This window comes from Diabrotica virgifera, chromosome 5, assembly GCF_917563875.1.
Source record: "Diabrotica virgifera virgifera chromosome 5, PGI_DIABVI_V3a".
Taxonomy (NCBI): domain Eukaryota; kingdom Metazoa; phylum Arthropoda; class Insecta; order Coleoptera; family Chrysomelidae; genus Diabrotica; species Diabrotica virgifera.
The window spans coordinates 247,694,036-247,716,491 of record NC_065447.1 but is presented as its reverse complement, the minus strand read 5'-3'; the positions used below and the strand labels follow the sequence as shown (position 1 = coordinate 247,716,491).

Here is a 22,456-nt window from a genome sequence, read left to right as displayed (position 1 = left end):
TTAATTGATAATCAAGCGGGCGCGACACTATTTTCAACCGTTGCATATATGTAATAGGCGTAAATATATGTGCGGAAAAATATTCTGATTCAATTTTTTTCACCATCTTGCTTGAATAGGTCTCCTTTTAACAAATTTTCATGTTGCCAGGATCAAAAGGCAGTCAAAAATTGTTTTAAAGGTTTTTTTGTTTTTTTCCTAAAACTATTTTTTTGCATCGCACAAATTTTTTTTAGGTTTTTTGGATCATTCCAAATGAAAAGGTCTCAAGTGACTTTTCTCTAAATGTGACAGTTTTCGAGATATAAGCGATTGAAAATTTAAAAATTGCAAAATCGGTAATTTTTAACCCTCAAAAACGATGTGAAAAACCGAAAATTTAAATGTTACCAAGGTACGTAGATATTCCATGAGCATCGATTGACGAAATCCCGAAGAGCTTTTTGCAATATAATATCGAAAACCCCTTTGTTTTTTTTTGCTAATCAAGCGGGCGCGTTACTATTTTCAACCGTTGCATGTAGATGTAATCGGAAAACAGTAATTTGAAGTTTAAAAAAAATTGTTTAAAACATTTTTTGGCGCATTTTTGACTCTGGCAACATGCAAATTTGTTAAAATTTGGGAAAAAAGGGAAACTTTTCAAGCAAGATGGTGAAAAAAAATTGAATCAGAATATTTTTCGGCACATATATTATTATGTACGCATATTACATATACATGCAACGGTTGAAAATAGTGTCTCGCCCGCTTGATTAGCAATTAAAAAACAAAGGGGTTTTTGATATTGTATTGCAAAAAAATTTTCCGGATTTTATCAATCGATGTTTAAAGAATATCTACCTACCTTGGCAACATTGAAATTTTCAGTCTTTCACATAGTTTATGAGGGTTAAAAATGGCCGATTTCGCAATTTTTCAATTTTTAATCGCTTATATGTCAAAAACTATCAACTTTAGAGAAGTCACTTTCTGTTTGAAATGATCCAAAAAACCTAAAAAAACTTTGTTCGGTGCAAAAAAATAATTGTAGGAAAAATCCAAAAAAAAACGTTTAAAAAATTTTTGACACACTTTTGGACCTGGCAACATGCAAATTTGTTAAAAGGGGTTCTTTTTGAGTAAGATTGTGCAAAAAATCAGTATCAGAATATTTTTCCTAGCGGATGCGCAGTGGCTTTCTGGACTAAGTTTTTACTTAGTTATAAACAATAGATAAAAAAATTGTAAGGCCGCTCTCTCTCCTACGGCGCTACAGCATAACTCCCCCAGCTTCCGCCTCCAAGTATCTCTTGCTCTGGCTGCTCTTCTCCAGTTATCCACCCTCAATATCTCTTTAGCATCGGTTCTCACTTCGTCTATCCACCTCTTTCTTGGCCTTCCTACTGGCCGACGTACCACTATAGTTACGCTAAGCGTTCTACTAGGTGTTCTGTGGTTATCCATTCTTATAAGGTGACCTGCCCAGCGCAATCTTTGTATTTTTGCATAATTTGCTATAGAGTTCTTTGTACTATTGGTATAACTCGTGGTTGAACCTTATTCTCCATATATCATAGTCGCAAATGGGTCCCAGTATCCTCCTTAATATCTTTCTTTCAAAAGTATTAATAAGGTTTATTGTCTTCTCTATTTGATTTTAAATACGAAAGGTGAAGGTGAAGACCTGTAAATTATATGAAAAGTGACAATTTACTGAAAAAGCATAAAAGATCTTTTAAAATGGGAGTTTGTAAAGTTATTTTTGTTAATTTGTTGCTTAGTTACTGCAAAAAAGCTTCAAAACACGATTTTTTTAATCATTAATAACTTTTTTAAAAGTGCACAAAAAACTTTAAGTCAGAAACATATTTGTCTGATCCGATGCAACTCGACGCAATGCAGGCCGATGCAACGATATCTGGCATACAGTTTTACATGTAAATAAGTGGTTCTACAGTGCGCTGGAATAAGTGTTTAACTCCCCTTCCCCCCACCCAATATTAACTTATTTATTTTTAGCAAATAAGCAAAGCGCTCGGACAGGTCAATTTTTAAAATAATCATAGTATATTTATAGCATCAATGTTTCAAACTTTACGATATCCCTCTTCAGGTAATAGTCATGTTTGATTTTTTAAATGGGAAAGTACATCATGTGATACCTCATTTAAAAGATTTTGAAATACTGATTACAAAAATATATAATACTTGTGCAAAATTTCGGTCAAATGCTTTTTAAATCCATTCATTTTTTTTTCGAATCCTGGGAAAACAAGTAAGTCTTTTTCCAAAATTTAAACGCAAAATGAAAGATTACATACCGAGGGCCAAAAATTCCAGAAAACTTCTATAATGTTTATTTTAATAAGTTACAGGGGTGAAAAAGAAGAGAAAATTTTGTACGATTTTTAGTTTCAAATATATCATTCAAAAGAAACTTCACTTTTGTGTGGTTTGTTCACTACGGAGACCATCGCATCGTATCCTAGCCTTAGTATCCTACTCTTCATTTTGGTGAACGCTCACATTTAAAATAATGCATCTGGCGATCGATAATATGGTATTACGAGCAGTACGAGGGATACCAGGGGGCGAGGGTCGGCGCCTTGTCGTGAGCACAACTTAGAAGCTGTGAATGTATAGAAGAATTCTCTATAGATCTTTATTTTGATTTTAGTATATGTAGTACATTCTACTATTTCTTAGTACATAACTACGTGTTTTGACTCGTCCTGCAAAATTAAATTATTATGAGTGCCTTATTAATGTAAACTCGTATCCTTCCTCCGGTTACACACAATGTTCCGCCACTGTTGCGTTGTATCGGTGTCCCTACAAACGGTACGCTTTGAAATAACTTTCTTTGTTGACGTACAACAATACCGAATAATTAACTTACTTTCAAGGTTTTTGTTTTGTTTTGTTAGGAAAATTTCGTTTAAGTGGAATTATAAAGTTAAAAATTAACAAGAAAATGTTGTGTGTTTTGTAAGCTTTATTTATTTAGCACTTTGTTTTATATAATAATGACGTATACCTACGGTGTACAGAAAAAAAGAATGGAGACGTTACAATATCCGCGAATTGTTTGCACACGTGGGTCCATTTTCTAAATAGATAAAAAAATTAAAGAGATTCATGAGTATCTATAATTGGTGTTATTTTATCTTTGACCGGTTACAGGCTCTACAATTTCCAGCTCATCGTCAGGTCCGCGATAAGTTTATTTAATCACTAAAAGAGATATTACAATCGCTCTAGGAAATCACTTGTAAAATCGAAAAATTCTTCTTCTCTAGATGCCGTCTCCACTTCGAAGGTTGGCAAACATCAGAGCGATTTTTACTTTTGAGACCGCGGCTCTAATCAATTAGTTGTTAATATGTACATCCAAACCATTGCCTAAGATTCTTCACTCATGAGTTACGTCTCCTTCCTATGGATCTTTTTCCTTGGATTTTTCCTTGCATAATGACCTGGAGTATTAGACATTTACCTCCTCTCATCACATGTCCCATATATCTCAGTTTTCTTCTCTTAATTGTTAGAAGTACTTCTCTTTACTTATACATACGTCTCATTAACTCTACGTTGGTTATTCTATCTACCCATGAGATACTCAGTACTCTTCGGTACATCCACATTTCGTATGTCTCCAGTCTCCTCACGTCAATTTTCTTCAGTGTCCACGTTTCCATTTCTTAGTATAATACGAATAGCATATAGCACCTTAACAGTCGTATTTTTAACTCAAGGTTAAGTCCCGACAGCAGAGAAGCCTCTTGATTCTTGTAAATGTGCTTCTGGCCTGTTCGATTCTGATTCTTATTTCTTGAGAGCTGTCATTAATGCTTTCATTAACAGGGGCGTGCAGTCCATGGAAGCAAGGGAAGCATTGCTTCCCTTGGTTTCCGTAGTAATGCCGTACCATCTGAGTAACTGAGATAATTTTGAAAAAATTGAACAAACACATAATAAGCAGGATTTTAAGTTGCGTACGAGAATATTTAATTATGTAGTACAAGCAGCAAGTACCTACCTAATAAGAAAAGACAAACGTATTTTACTCTATTTTTGTCATACAGTAAATAACTAAGCAATGAAATAGGTACCCATACTAGTATAAGCAGCGCTGTAGCTGTATGCTGCATCATTCCGTACTCGGACCATGATCGTATTTCTACGGTGGTATTCGGAGTTATATCGGCATAATAATCTGATTTTTAAGTTGCTTCTCTCCAGCGACTCAAGCCTATGTAAAAATCATCGGGGTTAGATGGTGAGCGGCGAGTTCAAATTTGGGGCATATCTTTAGCTTATAAGCAGTTTTGTCAATTGCATACGAAGATGTTTTTGGTGAATTTAAATGGGATTTACCAGCATTTGACAATGACGGGCTTCGTTGACTGATTTTTTGAAAGTATGAAGATGGATTTTATTGAATTATTTATATAAATAAGTACATAGAATTATTTATATTATAAATACTAAATATAAATATTATTTATATAAGTATATTATAAAATATGTGTGTTTTGGAAAATGGTGAAAATGTGAAATGTGGGATACAGAAACCATAAATAGCTTGAGAGGATTTTTGGATAGTTTAAAAGATTATTTGAATTTTACTTTATAACTTAGCTTTTTTCAGAAATATTTCCATTCTCCGATAATTTATTTAATGTATTGCAATGCAAGATAAACGAGATTGGTTTCTGTGTAAAAAAATTAGCGTATTTAAAGATATTATTAACAAAAAGAGAGAGATGACTTTGAAAAATGCTCGAATAATATGATGGCAAGAAGTTAAGTTAAGCCTAAAAGGAAACGAATAGGTACGCACTGATAATGTTGGAGATGTCGAATCGTGCTACCGCCAATTATACAATTTACCAGATTTTCGATCAAATATGTCAACGAATGAAAAATAGGTTTTAAGAATTTTGATGACCGAGACTTTCTTTAGCTGTGCAATTTTAATACATTAAAAAAACACATTTTCCTGAAAAACAAACAAAATCTTTGATGCGTCTTTATGGACAATATTTTGACTTGATTTCATTAGGTTCAGACCTAACAGCTTTATATGAGACTGTGGATATTGAGTATTGACATAAAAAATATTGCCAGTGAGTTACTAATATTTTTTCCACCTACCTCTACCGAAAGTATACATTTCCTGACCTGATATTGTAGGGAGGAAAGGCGTACCTACTTTTCGTCCCTAGGGAGACAAGGTACTTTTACTCCCTAGGGAGTATACCTAGTAGTATGTATCCGTTTTATAAAGGATTTTACTTGTTTTCTTTTCCAATTGAATATAATCTGATTAAAGAAATGTCACAATATCCATGTTTGTACAAGGAAGTTATAGACAAGTTTTCGAAAAATGGTAGAAGAACTGAATTACATTATAAATAGGTGTTTTTACAATTTTTTTTATAAATTGCTTCCCCTGTTTCAAATTTCACCGCACGCCCCTGTTCATTAATGGTTGTACCATAAAAGGAAGTATAAAGGAAATATAAAGTACCATAAAAACAGTATTTTTCTTATTAAAATAACCAATTATTTTTGTCAATTTTGCGAAAAATTTAATTGCTGATGAAGTATTACCTAAATATTTCCAGTAAGAATGTTTGAACCGTCAACGTAAAACGACACATAAAACAGATGAAAGAGTCAATTTTCTTATACAAATTCCGTTATACAAATAGGTAAACATTTGATTTGTAATTATAAAAGCAATATATTTCTAATAACCTTTTTAACGTTAGTTGTCAATTTCAAACTCAAGTTTTATTTTAAACGTCTTATTTATTTTATATTCACTCCGTGCGTGACCATGGTGGGGAGTGGGGATACACGAAACTATGAAAGCGTCCGTAGCGGCGAAATATGACAATATTGACGAAGACAATATGACAATATTGAATGATTGAATAATAATTTTTTTTCAATAGATATGGGGTATAGGGATATAAGGTACCTACTGATTACCTCGTCTTCTGGAGTTTTCGGCAAATTCATTAAAAAGTTAGTCAAACATCATTAGTTACGAGATAAACAGTGGGTGCTCTGGGCACCAGGTACTCCGGAGATCACTTCCGATGTCGTATTCGTCGTCAGAGACCCTAAAAGCGCGCGAGTAATGATTTTTGACTAATTTTTTAATGAATTTGCCGAAAACTGCAGAAGACGATGTAAACAGTAGTCACCCTGGGCACCAGATATTTCGGAGCTCACTTCCGATATCATATTCGTCATTAGCGACCCCAAAAACCTCCCGAGTAATGATTTTTGACTAATTTTTTTACCGAAAACTCCACAAGACGAGGTAAACAGTAGGTACCCTGGGAACCAGGTACTCCGAAGATCACTTCCGATGTCATATTCGTCGTTAGCGACCCCAAAAACCCCCGAGTATTAATTGTTGACTAATTTTTTAATGAATTTGCCGAAAACTCCAAAGACCAGATACCCTGGGCACCAGGTACCCCGGAGATCACTTACGACATCGTATTCGTTTTCAGCGACCCCAAGAACCCCTGAATAACAAAATTGAACTTGTTGTTTATTTGGGTTTATATGACTGCGCCAATTTTACTATTTTTTATTTTATTAGTAATTTTTTCGTATCTTATCCTAAAACTAATATGTACTAATATTAATCTCTAATAAACAATTCTACTAATAAACAATTCTACTAATAAATAATTATTTTTGTACTTTTTTTTAATAATTTTTTATATTATATTTTTTTTATTTATTTTTTTCTAAATGATGTTCTCAGAGTTCCACAGAAAAAACTGCAACATTCTTCTTTTCTTCTTTAGCCCTCTACTTAATTCGAAAGCTTTTTACTATGGACTGTCCAAGTTCGTCATTCATTTTTATCTACATATTTTTTTTATTATATTTTTTAATTATTATATTTTTTTCTATTATTTTTTATATATTTTTTTATATATACATATATATATATTTTATATATTTTTTTTTTATTTCCGCCGATAAATTGACGAGTTCTGAATATTTTTTATTGTCTGTTTGAGATGCACTTTAAGAATGCATTTTTTGTATGCAGTTTTTCAATATTATATCATGGCTCCCGTTCACAACGTTTTCTGGCGCATTCACGAATCGAATGCAAAAAGAATTATTAAGATCCGTCTTGTCCTTTTTTTTCGGAGGTTCAGTGCTTTATTGCTTCGACTGTTTTATATAAATTGTAGAAACATTTATGTTCGTTCTTATGTATTAGCTTATTAGTTTATTTTTTTAATGTGTTCCTCTTGATATCTTGGAAGGTTCGGATTATATTGTGTAGTAGTCGAGTCACTGAAGGTGGATATGAGCTATTACCTCCGATTTCGTTGAACCTCCATCGATTTGGATGAAAATTGGGGAGTGGTTAGAGGATATCTCAAGGAACAAAGGTGACATGGTGCCAACTTGCGCTTTTACCATGGGGGTGGGTGCCACCCCTTCTCGGGGGTGAAAATTATTTTATTAAAAATAACCCCATAATTCGATAGAGGAACTAACTCTGAGCAAAATTTGTTATATAAAGTTATTGAAATTAATCATAAATTTTTGAGTTATTAAAGATTAGAGATTTTAATTTTTCTTGAGAAAAATGCACGTTTTTAACCGATTTTTTATAAATAATTCAAAACCTATAAGTTTTTACAAAAAAGTTATTATTACCAAAATTGAAGATAATAAAAAATGAAATAAATTTCTTACTAGAAAAACCTTTTAGTGTTAACCAAAAGTAAGTTATAGGTAATTGAATGTATATTTCTCTCGGCGACTACCCAAATCTAAGTATTAAAGCTTAAATAACGGGAAAATTATGCATTTTATAACACAAACTTATTAAACATTTGTCAAAGTATTTAAAAATATCTATCAGATGAGCCCACGAACAAGTTGATAGCATTAAAATTTATGCTCCAAAAATTTTTCAAAATTTATCTTTTAAAAATTTTTCCAAAAAATGTTATTGTTTTTTTTTTAATAATTCCGTTAATTTTGAGACATGAGATTTGTCTAAAAACCATTTGAAAGCTGAAACTAAAGGCTTTTAAACCAGGTTTAATTTAATTTCCTAAACCCCTTACTTTTTTACAAATAAAAGGTTAAATTGCCCGGTTACATGGTTCTCGCAAGCAAAATTTAAGCTTTAAACGTTTCTATCTCGGTTATTTTGTACCCTACAGAAATAGTAAGACAGATAAAATATTTGATACAGAAAAAACTAAAACTTAATTATATATCATTTTTTTCGTATATTGAGTATTTTTGGAGTTATTATTAAAAGAAAATGAAAATTACAATAATCTGAAAAATTCTGATTTTTTTAAATTACATCTTTTTTTTTCAAAAATATGCATTCTAAACCGGTCAAAATTGTTGAAATCATTACTTATGCTATTATAAAGAAACTTTTGTAAAAATTTCTATAAATTTTAATTTTTGTGGAAATGACGATGTTTTGTTTTTAACTTTTTCCAAAAAAAAATCCAAAGGGTTCTCTTATTTTCATCATAACTTGCTTAATTTTGATGCTATTAACGTCTTATGGAGCTCATTTTATAGGTATTCGAAAGTACTTTGACAAGTTTTTAGTAGGTATATTTTATAAAATGCATCGTTTTCCCGTTATTTAAGGTTGAATACTTAGATTTGCGTACTCGTCGAAAAAAATATACTTTCAATTACCCATAACTTACTTTGAATTAACATTAGTGTAGTTCTTTAAATGAGAAGTGTATTCAACTTTTCATTATCTTTAATTTTGGTAATAATAACTTTTTTGTAAAAGCTTATAGTTTTTAAGTTACACGTGAAAAACAGCTTTAAAACATGCATTTTTCTCATGAAAAATTAAAATTTTTGATCTTTAATAACTCAAAAAGTATTGATTTATATTAATAACTTTATATAACAAATTTTGCTTACAATTTGCCCCTTTATCGATTTATGGTATTATTTTTAATGAAATAATTTTCACCCCCGAGAAGGGGTGGCATCCACCCCCAGGGTAAAAGCGCAAGTTGGCATCATGTCACCTTTGTTCCTTGAGGTATCCTCTAACTACTCACCAATTTTCATAAAAATCGATGAAGGTTCAACGAAATCGGAGGTGAAAACCTTCATTGACTCCATTAAGTGGTTAAATCACTTTATAATTACACTACTTTGACTAATCAAAAACGTAATTTTAAATACTTAAGCCAAAAATCTTGTTAATGAGACCTACTTTGAGTACATAACACGAGTATATACATGGATATATGCTTGGACGTAGAAATGTCAGTGACTCATTATGATAAGATAAAAACCAATTGTATTTTGTTGTATTATGAAATTATACGCCAAATTGATTTTTTTATCGTTATCAAATAAAAGGTATTTATGCAAACAGGTCGATAAAGAGGTCTCCAAGTAGTTTATCAATAAAATTCTAGGTTTATTAACTTTTCGCAATTGTTTCTCGATAATTAGAATTTTATTTGGAAATAAGCCCCAATTTGAGTTTGAAATTAAATTTATTTCATGTTTCGATTTCCACTTCGGAGATCGTTGGATAAACTGGCTCGGTGTACAATTTTCTAGCCTTCTGCTTGAATAAGCCGGACATAACCTCAGGCCCTTTGGGGCTTATTTTGTGGAATATTCAAGCAGAAGGCTAAAAAATTCTGCACAGAGCCAGTTTATCCAACGATTTCCGAAGTGGAAATGGAAACGTTAAATAAATTTAATTACAAACCTAAATTGTGGCTTATTCCCAAATAAAATAGTAAATTGCATAGGATACCACAGGAAAATAGCTTCAGAACAATATTAACACACCTGTATTTATGGGCCTAGCGTTATTCAAAATTTTAGAAACTTGGAAACTTTATACGAAAAACTGTCACATTGTAAAAATTCCATCAAATTTTTACGACGATTTGGGGATATTAACTTAATACCAAAGAGCTTGAGGTTATGTCTGGCATATTCAAGTATTTAAGCAGAATTGAAGCTGATTTCCGAAGTGAAAATTGGAACATCAAATAAATTTAATTTTAAATCTAAATTGTGGCTTATTCCCAAATAAAATAGTAAATTGCGTAAGATCCGTGAATGTCGTATAAGTAATAATACTTATAAGATTTAATAAATTATTCGGAACTTTCTACAGTTTTGAAAATATAATTGGAAAGATGCGCCTTTTATAGAAGTTAGGAAAATAGACAAAGTACCATTAGTTGGTGTTTTCTGGGTGGTCGCAATAGGCAGAACTTTATTATTTTATCTAACGTGATATTTTTTGTATTTCGGTAGGATCTTTAAAGGGATCAAGTATTTTAGCGGCGTGTTTGAACGGATTAGTCTGATTATTTGCAAACAAAAACATAACGGCAAGTTAGTCAAACCGATAGGTGGGTGGTAAAACGGCAATGATTTATTATTGTCTCCCTTACTTAATAGTGTATTTAGGTTCTCCATGACTGTAGTCAATTATGTAGGACCTTATAGCAAACCAGTGAAATAAAATTCACTTTTATCGCCATTGGTATTTCATTTCCCCCTGTCAACCATTCTACAATTACATGTAAATTATCAAATGCATTAAACTTTTGCTGCCTCGCTTCTTTAGTTTACTTATGCCTGATTTCACCAACAAATCTTAATGGGAGCAAGAATAGGATATTACCTCCGAATTCTATCCTACTGCATGGATTTTAATGAAATTTTGGACCTAGCCTATACTTATCTCCTAGTTCAAAGTCTACCCTATGCCAATGTGTGCTTTTATCTTGGGGGTGGTTCACACCCCTTCCTAGGGGTGGAACATTTTTTGGTTAAAATTACTGCGGCATTCTCTAGAGAACCTAATTCTAAGCAAAAACTGTTCTATAATTTTTTTTGAAAACTCAATACTTTTTGAGATATTCGTAGTTGAAAATTGGCCATTTTCATTGAAACATAATACCTTTTCGAACGGTTTTTTGCAAATACCTTAAAAACCATGCATCTAACTGAAAAAACTATATTAAACGTTTTTGTGGGTTATAAAAAAACAAAGAGACACTTGCCTTCATAAATCTTCTAGTTATAGTACAAAAAGAGATATGGTAGGTGAAAATAGTTTGTTTTTTGGTACATTCTCAAATTGGTGTATTCAACTTGAAATAACAGAAACGGTCGATTTTAGGTGTATAATGTTACTAATACCTTTTGTAGTGCTTGAAAAGATCTTTAAAACGAGCTATATTAAAGGTCCATTACTTTAAAACTAAGCGAGATATGCTGCAAACAAAATTGATAACTAATCTATTTTAAAAAAAAAATGAGAAGTAATTTTAACCCCCATCCACCAAAATGTAAGTGCATCGTTTTCCTTCCACAATCCCTTTTATTATAGTGTTATTTCTATGTTCAAAAAGTTAGACGGGTTTAAAATGAATGGTTTAAAAAAAAGATCAAATTCAAGAGAGTATTTTTAAATTTACTTAAAATCTTCCTTTTTCTCCATGTAACTTGAAAATGATAAAAGATACAGTAATGAAAAATAAAAACGAAATTTTTGTCTGAAAAAGCCCTACATTTATGTGTGGGATATTTTTTCCGTATCTCTTATCTTTGTCGAGTTACATGGAGAAAAAGGAAGATTTTTAAGAAACTTTAATAATGCGCTCTATAATTTGATCTTATTTTTTTCAAAAACTATTTATTTTAATCCAGTTCAACTTTTTGAACATACAAATAACACTATAATAAAAAATATTGTAGAAGTAAAACGATGTATTTAAATTCTGATGGATGACGGGTTAAATATACTTTTCATTTTTTCTTGAAATACATTAGTCATTAACTTTTTTGCAGAATATCTCGCTTAGTTTGAATGTAATCGACCACTAATACTGCTCATTTTAAAGGTCTCTTCAAGCACTATAAATGTTATTAGTATCGTTATACACCTAAAATCGACAGTTTCTCTGTTATTTCAAGTTGAATACACCGATTTGAGCATGCAGCAAAAAACAAACTCTTCTTACCTACCATATTATCCCTCTTTGTATTTTAACTAGAAGATTTATAAAGGAAAGAATCTCTTTGTTTTTTTATAACCTACAGAAATATTTTATATAGTTTTTTTGTTAGATGTATAGTTTTTAAGGTATTCGCAAAAATTCGTCCGGAAAGCTGTCATTTTTCAATGAAAATGGCCAATTTTCAACCACGAATAACTCAAAAAGTATTGAGTTTTCAAAAAATAATTATAGAACAGCTTTTGCTTAAAATTAGGTTCTCTAGCCTCTTCCGTGGCTATTTTAACCAAAACATTTTTCACCCCCGAGAAGGGGTGGGAACCACCCCCCAAGATAAAAGCACACATCGGCATAGGGTAGACTTTGTTTCTTGAGCTATTCCCTACTTACTGTGAGAATATCAAGTAAATCGATGTAGTAGGATGGAATTCGGAGCCAAATACCCTCATTGACGGCCCTATTAACTGATGCGAAGTTTATGATGCAGTCCACGTGGCAAGCTGAAAATTGATCTAAGACTCAATGATGCAACGCGTATGGTTAGTAAGCTGAGCTTAAGGCACGTCTTAAGCTTAAGATCTGTTAGTGCAACCAGGCATTAGTAGACAATAGATTGCGAATGTGTTGTGCCAACTGCTATTGCATATTCGCTTTTTGCTTTCAGATAACCAGAACCACGAAGGAGAAAGCGTGACAGTCATAACGGGCGGCGACACGTTGTCAGCATTCGAAGAAGGCCTCGCAGACGACGACTCCTGGGTGGAGAATCTCAGCCACGATGAAGAGGACGAAGACGAATTCGCCACAAACTCCGGAACGGACTCGTCCTCCGGAGAAGAAGTCACGCTAACCTGCTCAGCGGCGATCGACCAAGAAGAGGACCTGAGAGGTTACCATCGTGCTGCTATCGACTTCACTCTTCACACTATCGTAGAAGAGAGCTGTGAGGAGAGTGAAGTCGAACAATGTATCTCGAAACGAAAAGAACGACCAACTTCCGCCACTGATCTCGAGAAATACTTCTTTTTTGGCCTTGGGGACGGGTTAGCATCATCCCTACCTTCAAATAGAGAAGATGCTTTCTCTGAAACAAGTAGTATATACAGCGAAGGAATGGAATCGCTTGGAGGAAGCGAAGAAGTCCATACACCCAACGATACCTCAGATCCAGCAGAACTTGCATCCTCAAGACTGGAAAAATATTTCTTGAGTGGTTTCATGGGATTCACAGCAGAAAGAAGAGATTCTGATGGAAGTGTGGGTAGCGACAGTGAGGGCCGTCCTAGTCCGGAACAAAGAAGAAAGCGACTGGTACGAGCTCGTGGTACAGGAAGGTCTCATTCTTCTTCTTTAGATAACCTAGACAATGCAGTTAGCGAACAAACCGTCGAAGCTCAACTTAACTCCGAAGATTCGTCTAGTTCAGATTCAGAAAATTACGATGAAAACAGTTTTGAAAAACCAGACGGACAATTCGATACAGTTAAAAGGAAAAAGAGTAAAAAACCAAAGAGCTCGAATGCAGAGGAATCCAAAAACTTAGAGATTACTCAAGAAATTGAAGAAAAGGATAGTGAGACGGACGAGGACGGTCACAAAACACCACAACCAGAAATACCTGCTGCCGTTACGAACCTTACCACAACGAAGAACCAGCAGAGTCGAGATAGTGGCTTTGTTGGAAGTTGTGACGATCTGTTACGAGAACAAAGAGATAACAACACTCCAGATTTCACATCTGGTAAAAACGAACTAAAAATCGAACTCGAAGACATTACCGAAGAAAAAAAATCAGAAGATAAAGCAATACTGTTATCAACACCTCCAGCGACATCTCTTACTAGAAAGGATAGCTTTAACAACTGGAGTTCAGATGAAGAGACTAATCTAATGATGTGTAAAATGAGACAATTCTTTAAGACTATGGTTGCTAATTCTCAGCTAAGTTCTTCCTCCAAACCCTCGACGCCTACTTTATCTTGCACTGCCAAACCTCTTCCAAGTCCTCGTGCCAAAAGATGCAAACCTCCTCAACTAGTTTACTTCGAAAATGAACTTACTCGGCTCATGAAGACTGTTCCTGGTATTAGAGATGATCAAGTTAGAGAAATCGTAGAATATTTAAGCAGTGAAGATACTTGGAGTGATTCTTATGATTCGTCCGACTACACCAGCTCTGATCTAGAGATAACAACTTCAAAAACAGTTCTGCAACAACAAATTTCAGACAGCTGCAAGCAAATCATTAATAAATTTGATAATAGAGTTGACGATGAGGGAGACGAAGGGGACGGTGGTATTATAGACGAATCTCATGGACTCAATAAAGAAACTGCTTTTGTTTATCAAAAATTGGTAGCATCAATCGAAAAGATGGCATCAGGAGACCACAGTGAGGCGACAGTTCCTAAAGTTACACCTCACAGTTCACCACCGCTAATAGCTAAAGTTATGCACCACATCGGAAGTCGTCTGGTTGCTTTAATGCATGAGGTTTCCAGCGGAGAGAGCCACGCTAGTAATTCCCCAAAAACAAAACACTACCATCGAAGACTGCAGCATAAAATATCTTCAGCTTCTAGTACGACGACGGAGGACGACTGTCCAGAAGGAAGTGGAGATGTTATGGGATACGAAGACCACCACGTTCCATATAATTTACTCCCTAGAAGTAGATCTCACGATTTGTTAATGGGTGAAACGAGGGCACATCAGTCGACTGGAGGTGTCTCGGATATAGCGGAAGAGAAAGAAGCTAGTGATTGTGAACGGTTCAGTTGGCGCGGTAGTTTCGAGTCTGCTTTGCTTGCTACCGACTCTCGTAATAAGCTGTCGCTCTTGGGAGGCGAAGCGTCTGCTTCAGCTTCAGCTTTAGCCATCGCTGCGAAGAGAAGGTCTGCTGGAGACTTGCTCTTCAGCCACAAGAGCCTTAGTCGGGAACAGTTAGATAGAGTGCGGAGTTGTGGTAGTATCGGTGGGGCCAACAGTGAGGACAAACTTTGGGTGACTTCGGCGATCCGTCCGAACCGAAGACGATCGAGTGTACCGGATGCTACTTGCGGTTCGGGTGGTTCCGCGGACGGTGAAGACGAGGATGAAGAGATGGAAAGCAGATCAACGCTTCCTAGGAGTTTACAGGGCGGCACTCCTACCACTAACTCTTTACCTCGTCTTCCCACCACAGCCGCCGCTAGTAGCATACAAAAGAGTCAGAGTCACCATTTCTTGTCTCAAAATGTTAAAAGTGCTCGATACAGACCTCCGGGGTTTAATAGACTGACCGCGATACCGAAAAGAGCTGTCTCCGCGCCTGGTCTTCAACCGAGCCATCAGAGGAGAGGAAGAAGATCTCAACAAAGTAATGTTATTAATGGTGAGTCATCTTTGGGTTTTCTGGTGGTGGTATTTTTATTTCAATTAACGGTAAAATCATTACAGATTCTGTTATACAAGTTAAGATGTTGTTGATGGTATTTACCCATGGTTTTTTATTTTCAGTTTTTTATTGATAGCTACACACAACTTTCAATAATAACACAAGTTTCTTTTAATAATAACTAAACTAGGCAAGTCGATTATTTAGTAATTTTATATCTATAACACCTTATAGACCTTTCTTATGCCTCATCTACACATCGGCACGACATCTGCCGACGGCATATCACGTCGTCAGACGCATCTGCAACACATCCGATAGTTGTCGGTTTCTCCAGCACAGGTCAAAGGATTTCAGTGCCACAGACTGAACGACCTACAGATGTGTGGTCAGCTTGTTATGATACATCCGCAGACGCGTCTGCCGATGTGTAGATGAGACATTAGCCAATTCGGAGATTTGACGAATAATCTAAAATCGACTTTTATATACTTTTTTGAACTTACATAAATAAAAAGCTATACAATTAAATATTTCTAGGGATGGTTTTCAACTGAGCATCATCACTTAATCAATATTCAAAGATCTTTTTCGTTGGCCTAAAAACAAACTGCAGCATTAGCTATAAAACCATGTTCTCTTTGTACCACAAGCAGCTCATCACAGTTTGTAATATCGAAGACCCTTTCGAAGTCAATAAACATTATAATATTTATATGTATTTCTTTGTTATTCGCTAGCTTGTTCCAAGATAATTCTTAGAGTACAAATGTGGTGGATAGTGAAGTGTTTAGTGCAAAAGCCTGCTTGATGGCTTCTTAGTTTCTTGTCTAATTCTGGCTTCAGTCTGTTCAATATATTTTTGGACATTATTTTGGATGTGGCGCTCAGTGGTGTTATTTCTCGCCAATTCTCACATTTACTTAGAGCGCTCCTTTTTGGTATCTTAATTATTACACCCTCGCATTAATTTGGTAGCTCCTCGTTGGCCCATCATATCTTGTTAAAGAGTTTCTGAAACATTTCTACTGTTTCGTTTGGTTTCAATCTATTGGTAAGTCGTCATTTCCAGCGGCTTTGCCATTTTTTAGTTGTTTCAGTGTGGTTTGTATTTTTCTTTCGTAATTTCATCTGTGCTAACGTTTAACTACTGCATTACATTTTCTTCGTCTATATCTGCGCTAATAGTCAATAAATTGGGAACTGTGCATGATTTACATACTTGTTTATATGTATATTGTTGGGCTTAGCTTGTTGTAAAACAAAGCTAAATACATTACAGTAAGAGAATAAAGGCCAGATGAAGATGGCAACTAGAAAAAAGATGATTTGAATGTCAAAATGTGCTACCTTCACAAAAAAATTGTAAAAAAATAAAAAACTGACCTTATTTTTACGGATATACTTATTTTATTATACAATTTTCCAAGAAATTAACGTACCACTTTAAAAATGGGTCATTTTTGATGTCTCGAATTCCTAAAACTGTTGTCCGATTTAAGTGATATTTTCAGTATGCTATAGCCTTATTCTTTAACAATATTGCTGTAATATGGAATATTGTTGCTAGACAGGTAAATTGTCATTGTATATACCGATTTTTTCTCAAAGTTCGCGTGACCATGTGGAATATTCTAGCATTTATAAAATACTGAAATTAAAACCCAACTGTAGCCTCATGTTTCAACATTCTATTTTATGATTCATTCGCTTATGTTGGATATAAAAAATGTTATAAGGGGTAATTTTGCATAAAAAAATAATGACAGTTTGCTTTATAAACGTATGTCCACAAATGCTTCGTTTCCGAGATATGGGATGTTGAAATTTTTCTTACAAACGGACGATTTATTTATTGCTCTAAAACCGGTAAATATATATGGAAACGAAATTTGGTGGGTCTTAAGAGGTAATTATTGCGGATTTTTTAATATACGATTAGGAATTTAATATTCACCATTGGGGCGCATACGGGTAATATGGCCCTTATGTGCGCCAATGGTGAACATAAAATTCTTAATTCTATGTCAAAAAATGCACAATAAATACCTCTTGAAACACACCAAATTTCATTTGCATATCTCAGCTGGTTTTATAGTAATAAATAAATCGTCAGACATACGTTTATAAAGCAAACTGTCATTATTTTTTCATGCAAAATTACCCCTTAAAGTTTACCATACTTATTTAAAAACACCCTGTATTGATGAAAACAAGGCTAGTTGTTAAAGTACCTAACTTTTTTATTGTCCAACATAAGCGAATGAATAAAAAAACAGAATGTTAAGAAAACATGAGGCTATAGATGGGTTTTAATTTCAGTATTTTATAGATGAGAGTATTCCACAGGTTCACGCGAACTTTGTAGTGGAGTCACTGAAGGTTTTCACCTCCGATTTCGTTGAACCTTCATCGATTTTCATGGAAATTGGTGAGTAGTTAGAAGATACTTCAAGGAACAAAGGTGACATGATGCCAACTTGCGCTCTTATCCTGGGGGTGGATGCCACCCCTTCTCGGGGGTGAAATTTTTTTTAATAAAAAAATACCAGAAATCGATAGAGGGGCAACTTCTAAACAAAATTTGTTATATAAAGTTATTAACATAAATCAATACTTTTTGAGTTATTAAATATCAAAAATTTTATTTTTTCTTAAAAAAAATGCATGTTTTAAAGCTGTTTTTCACGTATTACTCAAAAACTATAAGCTTTTGTAAAAAAACTAATATTACCAAAATTAAGGATAATAAAAAATTTTTCGTACTTCCGGGCCTAAAGTGACAACTTCACTCCCTTGTGACAGGTACTAAAGTGTCACATTTAATCCCTCCGGGATTAAATATTGACGAAACTCCCGGAACGATTAAATCACAAACAAACGAATTTAAGGGATATTTTATTGAAAAATATAATTAATTAGAATGGTAATTAACGTTAATATTCAAATTAATATTGTGACAGTTCGTCATATTGACCAGTCTTTCCTGGGTTAATGCAGCAGGTAACTGACGAGTAACAGATAGGTCCTTTTCATATTGAACTGGTGTTTGTTTCGAAGATCCTGCGGAAACAGGAAGCGAGAATGAGGACTGTGGCATAACTATAGTGGACGAATCGGCGACTTGACCAAATATTTTATCTGAAATTTTTTGTTTATTTTTAATAGACGATTCAATATATCCCTCGGCCACGTTGGAGGATTTCCATCCTCCATGTCTCTTCAGCACGTCTATTGTTGCTCCCGAATCAGCTAACAAAGACGCAGATGTGCGTCTAAAACAATGTCCCGTATAAGACGTCGCATTTTCTAATTTCAAGAAAGCTGCTATTTGCCGTGGAATTGTACCAAACATGTTTTTTCCTACTACTCGCGTAGTACATTCTTTGTTGATGTATTGAACAAAAAATTTTGAATGAGTTGTCCCTGTCTTTCGCAATGCCACATATTTCCGAAATATCGCCACAAAACTGATGGCACTGTTTTCTGAATTTTTGATCACAAAATTTCGGTCAATTTTATTTTTGGTGTTTCTAATCGCAATTAGGAAGGAATCGCCCAAATCTCTCACATCGTCGATTTCTAAATCAACCAACTCTTTTCCACGACAAGCTCCCGCAACGCCCAAAATAAGTGCAACCTACAAAAAAATTGATTTCTTAAAATTTCTGAATATAAACAAATTTCCAAATTTACCTTAAGCATTAAATATTTATCATCCGGAGCCTCCCGTAAGAACTGATCTACCTGCTCAGACGTGAGAATTCTTGACTTCTTTGGCTTAAATCCCTCATTTCTTCTCTTCAAAAAAGCTAATAATTTTGGAAATTTACTTATATCAATATCTTCTCTAATGTTAATAACCGATTTCAGCATTGAGTAATGTGCCCAGAGAGTTGAGGCACAAACCGCTTTTGATTTATCATCGAAGTAGACTAACAGCGCATTTTCAGTAGGTTGTCTCACATTTTTTAAGCGGCACCACTTTTTAAAAGCATCGTACTGCTGCTCGTATAGTTTTCTAGATTTCGGTGGTAACAATTCTTCACCTACTTCGGCTGCTCTTTTATCAATATCAGATACACCTTCTTCACTCATGATACCAATAATTATCAATAACAATGTTTCTTTACAATGACACTAGTAATGACAATGTTTCTAAATTATAACTGTCACAACGCAATGTTACTATGGTAACTTATTTTAAAGACAGTTTATTAAATGAGTTGAAGAGAGAAAAAACTGATTGAAATTATTGAAATAATTAATAAAATCATACCGGAAGTACGAAAAGTATCGTATATACCTTGCGACTGAAGTACATTTAATCCTTCAGGTAAATTATGGCCCTCCCTGCGGTCGGGCCATAAACTTTACCTTCAGGATTAAATGTACTACTTCAGTCCCGCGGTATATAATGTACTATAATACACTCCCTACTAAGAACTAAACTAATGTTTTTTCAAAGTGCGTTATGGGTAATTGAATGTATATTTTTTTCGGCGAGTACTCAAATCTAAGTATTCAAGCTTAATTTATGGGAAAATGATGCATTTTATAGAATATACTTGCTAAACACTTCTCAAAGTACTTCGGAGTACCTATCAAATGAGCTCCAGTAGAAGTTAATAACATCAAAATTAAGCAAATAATGATGAAAATAAGAGAACCCTTTCGATTTTTTTAGGAAAAAGTGAAAAATAAAACATACGCCATTTCCACAAAAATTAATGTTTGTAGTAATCCTCACAAGAATTTCTTTAGGTTAACATAGTTAATGATTTCAACAATTTTCACTGGTTTAGAATGCATATTTTTGAAAAAAAAAAAGATACAATTTAAAAAAATCAGAATTTTTAAATTATCGTACTTTTCATTTTCTTTTGATAATAACTCCAAAAATACTCAATATACGTAAAAAATGATATATAACTAAATTTTAGTTTTTTCTGTTTCAAATACTTTACCCATTTTACTATTTCCGTAGAGTAAAAAATAACCTAGATGATACGTTTAAAATTTCAATTTTGCTGCGAGAACCATGTAACCGGGGCCATTTAACCTTTTATTGTTAAAAAAGTGAGAGGTTTAAAAGACTAATTTTGACATTTTTTAATATCTCTTGGAATCAACTTTTAATTAGTTTTTAGGTGAACCTGATATCTTAAAAATTAGCGGAGTTATTTACAAAAAAAAAACAATAACATTTTTTGGAAAAATTTTTAAAAGATACATTTTTTGAAATATTTTTACTGCATAAATTTTAATGCTATCAACTTGCTCGAGGGCTTATTTTTGATAGATATTTCTATGAACTTTGACAAATGTTTAATAAGTTTATGTTATAAAATGCACCATTTTGTCGGTTTTTAATTTTGAATACTTAGATTTGGGTACTCGACGAAAGAAATATACATTCAATTATCTATAACTTACTTTTAGTTAACATAGAAGGGTTTTTCTAGTAAGGAGTTTATTTGATTTTTTATTAGCCTCAATTTTGATAATTATAACTTTTTTGTAAAAACTTATAGTTTTTGAGTTATTTATGAAAAATCGGTTAAAAACATGCATTTTTCTCACGAAAAATAAAAATATTTGATCTTTAATAACTCAAAAAGTTTTGATTTATTGTAATAACTTTATATAACAAATTTTGCTTATATTTTGTCCCTCTATCGAATTGTGGGGTTATTTTTAATAAAATAATTTTCACCCCCGAGGAGGGGTGGCATCCAGCCCCAGGGTAAAAGCGCAAGTTGGCACCATGTCACCTTTGTTCGTTGAGATATCCTCTAACCACTCACCAATTTTCATGCAAATCGATGGAGGTTCAACGAAATCGGAGGTAATAGCTCATATCCACCTTCAGTGACTGCACTATTGAGAAACAGTCAGTTTGATTGGTACAATGGGTATACAATGACAATTTACCTGTCTAGCAACAATATTATTACAGCGATCTTGTTAAAGAATAAGGCTAGAAAATGTTAAAAAAAATCATTTAAATCGGACAACAGTTTAGGAAATTCGAGACATTAAAAATGACAAATTTTTAAGTTGGTGCGTTAATTTCTTGGAGAAGTGTATTAAATGAAAAAACTTATTTTTTCCATTCGTCTTCAAAACAATATCCTCTAGCTTACGTAATATCTTCGACTGTTTTGTACATGTTGACTAATACAGATTTACCTTGATCACTTTGTATTTCAAGAAAGAGTGAGACAGCGATGAAAAGATGGCTTCATTAGCATTCTTATTGGTATACCCAGTTAGCACATCAGCTGTACTATATTTTATATAAAAAGTTTGCTTCTTCTTTAATTAAAAGAATTATGATATTACGAGCAAGTCGAAAGTACGTAAACATTGATATTTGATCTTTGTCTATAACAGTTCAAGATCGGAATGCAATGAAAATAATGAAATTGTATACGGGGCGTAATGTTTATTTATGTCACAATTACATTTACAATATTATAATTATTAATATTCTCATTGAATTTGTTGGAGTTTCCTTTCCTTAGCAACACGATAAGTAAAAAATTATGTTTAGAAATTAAAAATTAAATAGAGTTTTGATTTTAAAGGTATTTTATTTATTTTGCTACGCTATATTTATAGAGTACTTAAGCTTATTAATTCTACCATAGTAGGGGATCCGATATAAGGTCGATTTGCACCGATCTGTTTAATGGATAAAAATTATTGGATATGTAATTTAGCATGTTAACAATTACAAAAAACAAGGGTTGCCTGATCTAATCTTGTTCTAACTATCATTAATTAATAATTAAAAAATGAAATTTTTTTATTATGTAATTAAAAAAAAATTCGACCCGGGCAGATATCATATCAGATTTTTTGGATCATTCTAAACAAAAAAGGTCTTTTGAAATTTTTCTCTAAAGTTGATCGTTTTCTAGTTATAATCAATTTAAAACTGAAAAAAGAACGAAAGATGACAATTTTCAAGGCTCAAAAACACAAGTAAAAAATATCATTCTTGTAATCATCAAGTACATAAATTCAAGTTCAAACCTTTTTC

General features: G+C 33.4%; 1 protein-coding gene across 6 annotated transcripts in view; it reads left to right on the top strand.

The window, feature by feature from the left end:
- The window catches only part of LOC126884772 (uncharacterized), a 786,660-nt gene that overhangs the window by 597,375 nt on the left and 166,829 nt on the right, over nt 1-22,456 (top strand). For all 6 annotated transcript variants that reach the window (XM_050650993.1, XM_050650991.1, XM_050650992.1 and 3 more), the window contains one exon: nt 12,697-15,405. In XM_050650993.1, coding sequence (XP_050506950.1) covers nt 12,697-15,405 — 2,709 coding nt within the window. The remainder of the gene's footprint in view (nt 1-12,696; nt 15,406-22,456) is intronic.